At 36.0% G+C, this 4,785-nt stretch overlaps 1 protein-coding gene and 1 long non-coding RNA gene across 2 annotated transcripts; both read right to left on the minus strand.

The window, feature by feature from the left end:
• Positions 1–809: 809 nt before the first annotated feature.
• LOC141639922 (uncharacterized) lies at positions 810–1,588 on the minus strand (the record flags this gene model as incomplete). Its single annotated transcript, XM_074448898.1, has 4 exons — positions 1,539–1,588; positions 1,331–1,457; positions 1,079–1,208; positions 810–971 (listed from the first exon to the last, which is right to left on the minus strand). Coding segments are annotated over exons 1-4 (445 nt in total), but the record flags the coding sequence as incomplete, so codon positions are not given.
• Positions 1,589–2,864: 1,276 nt separating this feature from the next.
• LOC141639924 (uncharacterized) lies at positions 2,865–4,460 on the minus strand. Its single transcript, XR_012542765.1, has 3 exons — positions 4,366–4,460; positions 3,550–3,633; positions 2,865–2,954 (listed from the first exon to the last, which is right to left on the minus strand). It is a non-coding gene; the product is annotated as an uncharacterized LOC141639924 (long non-coding RNA).
• Positions 4,461–4,785: the final 325 nt, after the last annotated feature.

Below are 4,785 nucleotides of genomic sequence, written 5' to 3' on the forward strand. Positions count from 1 at the left end.
TAAGCTATTCTAAATGTTCAAGTCTAAAGTGTTCAAGTTTTACAAACTTACATGCTAAAATCATCTTACTTGGAAGCCAACACCGGCTCCACTCCCCCCATGTGGACCATGCGGATCATTTGGATCGTAGTTGGATCTAGGTCCGGGGTTACAACCTTGCCACCAATTCTCAAACATTTCCATTCTTTCCTTCATTTTCCGGAATTCTTCATCACGTTTGGCAAGTTCTTCATCACGTTTGGCATCACGTTCATCACGCTCTCTTATTTGACTTTGAAGTTGACTAATAATTTCCGGTTGATACGTGTTGTTGGGAATTGTTGAAGTCGATCTTCTACGCGTTTTCTCATAGAAAGCAGGTGTTGAACTTCCGGTACCATACACGTGCCCTTTCTTGAAGCCATCCACCAACTCATACCATATGTCATTGTCCGGTTTTTCTGGATTGGCGGCTTTTTCTCGTTCAAATGCTTCCTACAATATTAAACAAATGGTAGTAAGTTAATATGGTAACCACCTTATATACGACATTTTAAAAGAGAATAAATTAACAAAAATTAAAGGTTACGGAAAACTTACATATAATTGCTTGTCTTTTGGCTTAGTCCAAGTTCTAACCCCTTTTCCGTCAACTCTGGAATGCGTGTCCGTAAAAGCTTGATTCACCGTCGCAATCGGGCTGTGACTTCTTCTTTCTCTCTCGAATGAAAAAAAAACATACATGTTATAAAATCAACAAAAAATCTAACATAAAATAAACATGTTGCATTGAAAACAAAAAAAAAAGTGTAAAATAATAGACAAAGTACTTACACCCAACATACGATTCCAGAACGATCGTGAACCCGCGTAATGAGTAGGCTCGTTCACGGCGTCTTCCTTTCCTCCTCTTTTGTTGAGGGATGCTTGCTTAGACTTCTTCTGAAAAGCTTCACTTTTGGTATGCTTTATTAAGCCTTCATACTTGTCACCTGCAATTACACATATGAAATCATAACTAATAAGTTATTGATATTATTTATAATATAAGAGAGTATAAGCTAATTAATACAAATAACAAAACAAGTTAATTAAATACCTTTCATGTGGTCTGGTTCCTTTGGGCGCCTAACTACCTTCCAAATCACGTCCCGATATCGTCGAGTACCGACGTCATTGTACCTGATACGGACATTCTGTTCTTGAGACGGTGACCAAGCAAATGATAACTACAAAAAAAAGCGTCAAAATTTCATATTAGTATAAAATAAAAGTATAACCTTGGTTCTTAAAAAATTTATCAAAATTAATTATTTGGTTTCTAAAATAAAGAATTACGGAAAATATATACCCGAAAGTTATTGAACCACGCCTCTCTTTGTGCATGAGAAGCTTGTGTCCACGATGTAGGAATTGGACCCACGAAATTAGTCTTCGTGCTTTTCGTGACACCTCGTATCACGCAATCGTCCATAAACCTGCATTTATTTTGAACATGTAAAATTACAAAAAAAAAAAAAAGAAATAAAAATAATAGACTAATAAAGAATAAAACTTACCATAATCCCGTCGGCTCAAGAATCATCCGATGATCCGAAGTGTACCGTATCGGCACCCGTCTTTGGCTCGTCGGTAGCGTCGTCTCCTCACCGTCACCGTCTGTCGCATCGGATCCTCCCGCACAAACTCCTCCTCCTGCTCCGACGCGTACTGTCCTCCTCCCGAGCCGCCTCCACGCTTCCTACCTCGACTGCTCCGGCCATCTGCAGTAATACAAATAAAAATTAACACAAATAATGATAAATGAAAATTATACAAGACTTCTAAATTTTAATAATTTACTCTTGAGGAATACAAAATTATACCAATTTAATCATCATCCTCATCCTCTTCCTCATCCTCATCATCGTCATCATCATCATCATAATCATCTTCATCTCCAAACCCCTCGTCCTTCCTCCTTTTCTCCTCCTCCCTTCTCCTCCTCACCTCATCTTCCCCCCTCCTCTCCTCCTCTTCTTCCCTTCTCTCCTCCTCCTCCTCCTCCGCTTCATCCTCCCCTGAGTCTCTCTTCCACATCATAATATTCTTCCTCTTCCATGTCTTCACCATCTTTATTCTCATGCTCATTGTTGATTTCATCGGGTGGAGACAAAAGCGTTTCATTTGAAACGTTTTCTTCTTGGAAAAAAGTTGTATCAACTTGTGACCGTGCCTTTGTCTTAAAGATTGCACACCACGCATTTTGATTTCTATCATTTGTTGTGCTTGGATAAGTAGCAAAATACACTTGATGAGCCTGATGTGCAAGTATAAATGGATCATACTTAGAGTATGTTCTAGTACGATTCACTTCTACAAGCTTGTATTGTTCATGTACTCTCATTCCAGCCACAGAATTATCCTTCCAGTCAACCTTGAATAAGACAGTTTTATAAGCTCGATCACGTCCACTATAACTAATTTCAAAGATATCTTCAACTATACCATAGTATTCGTTGTCATCAAGAGAAGAAATAGTAACCCCCCAATTGCACCTAGCCTTACCTTTACCGTGGTTGAATGTTTGAAAATTAAACCCATTAACCGAGTATCGATTCCACGTTCTTACCATTTTTGAAGGACCAAAAGCCACACTTCTTATCAAATCATCTTGAATATTCAACTCAATTACATGTTTCTGAAACCATGATGGAAATTGGTCCTCATGTTTGTCCCAAACATCATCCTTACTTATATTAGGATTCCTCTGAATGAAATCATTAACAAACTGTGTTTCGTATGGCTCCAAGAGGTTACAATTAGATAGCACGTAAAGGTGGGCACGATTATACTCCTTATTCATCTTGTTGTTTAGCAAATTCAATAAACTCGCTAACACCCTTTATAAATCTAGCGGTAGGACGTCTTTTCTTATTGGAATGGTCTAATCTTCCTTCATACATCCATGAACGTTCCAATCTCTTCATTTTAATCTAAAGAAGACCCCAAAGTAATTTAAACATTTTTAAAAAATAACAATAATATTACATACAAAATTTAAACATTATACTCCACATTATACAATAAACATATGAAAACAATATATAAATATTGTCAATAAGTAATCCATCTTCGAATGGGGTCCTTATCACTCCAACCTAAACCCGTCAATGTACGTTTCAAGTCACTAGCAAACACACTTGTAATTTATTAATGAGGAAAAAATTAAAGTGACAATTCCCTTGATTCTCCAAATACACATATACATGTATTCAGAGAACATTAAAGGGATCGCCACCAAACTCATTCCTCATTAATAAATCACAAGTACGTGTTTACTACCTAAATGACTTGAACGTACAAAGACGATCCCAAAATGGGACTATTCAAGAATTACTCCTAATGAGTAATTCTTGAACGGGTACTAAGTCAACATCAAATCAAACAACAACACAATCAAGTACTAAATTAATTAAGTCAATCAATAGCCCAATTCAACCACATAGTAAAGGCTTCTATCCTAAAGTCCGTAACATAATTTGAACTAAAATTAGTAAATTTAAAAAGTAACTGGTAAGAGGAGGTTACCTAATCAAGTAAAAGCAAAAATGAAAAGAAAACAAGAAGCAACAGCTACCGCGTACGGTGGTGCCTAGCAGCGCGGTGACAACCCTGAAAAAGAGAAAAGAAAAATAAAAATAACAAGGTTATTCTACCTCAATTCATCAATAACATGAATTATCAAACTAAATTTATCAAAATCAAGTCCTAAAGAAGGTTCTACTTAGCTAATAGATAATTTCTCTTAATCCAAAAGACGGTTCCACTTAGCTAATTCCATTAATGCAAAAGACGGTTTCACTTAGCTTAATATTAATAATAATAAGGCGGTTTAATTAGTAATAATAATAATAATAATAATAATAATAATAATAATAATAATAATAATAATAACAATAATAATAATAATAATAATACTAATACTAATAATAATACTAATACTAATAATAATAACAATAATAATAATAATACTAATACTAATAATAATACTAATACTAATACTAATAATAATACTAATACTAATACTAATAATAATAATAATGAGACAGTTTCACCAAGGCCCACCGCACCCACGGACCACCGCCACCCACGGACCACCGCCACCCTTCCCCCACCGCCACCCACGGCCGACCAAACCCCCACCCATAACCCTAAACCTAAACACAAACCCCCTTAATCATTCCCTTTTAATTCAAACACAAATTAAATTAAATCTAACTACAAATTAATCTAACATACTAACTACAAATAAATCTAACAAACTAACCACAAATTAATCAAACTAACTACAAATTAATCTAACAAATTAAACTAATTAAACTGAAATTAAATAAAAAAACTAACCTAATTAAAGAGAGTGATGGAGGCAATGAGAACGGTGGTCACGGTGGTGGAAGTGGTGGAAGTGGTGGTGTGGTTGTGTGGTTGTTGTCGTCGCCTTAATCGCCCGCTGCTTCCTCTCTTTTTTTTTTTTTTTTTGTTTCGAAAGAGTAAAGCAGGAGAGAGGAGTTCCGTTTTTCTATAAAAAAATTTGGCGACTGAAAAGCCATTTGGCGATGAAATTGATCGCCAATTTGGCGACTACTTTTAAATCGATCGCCAAATCGATTATCGGTCGCCAAATTAGATTCCCCTTTTAAAAAAGGCGATCGCCAAATTTGCGATCGAATTCGATCGCTAATTTGTGAATCGTCGCCAATTTGGCGACTACCAATATCGATCGCCAAATTTCGGTCGCATGTTTTAGTTTTTCTTGTAGTGGTT

This window comes from Silene latifolia, unplaced genomic scaffold (genome assembly GCF_048544455.1).
Source record: "Silene latifolia isolate original U9 population unplaced genomic scaffold, ASM4854445v1 scaffold_617, whole genome shotgun sequence".
NCBI lineage: Eukaryota > Viridiplantae > Streptophyta > Magnoliopsida > Caryophyllales > Caryophyllaceae > Silene > Silene latifolia.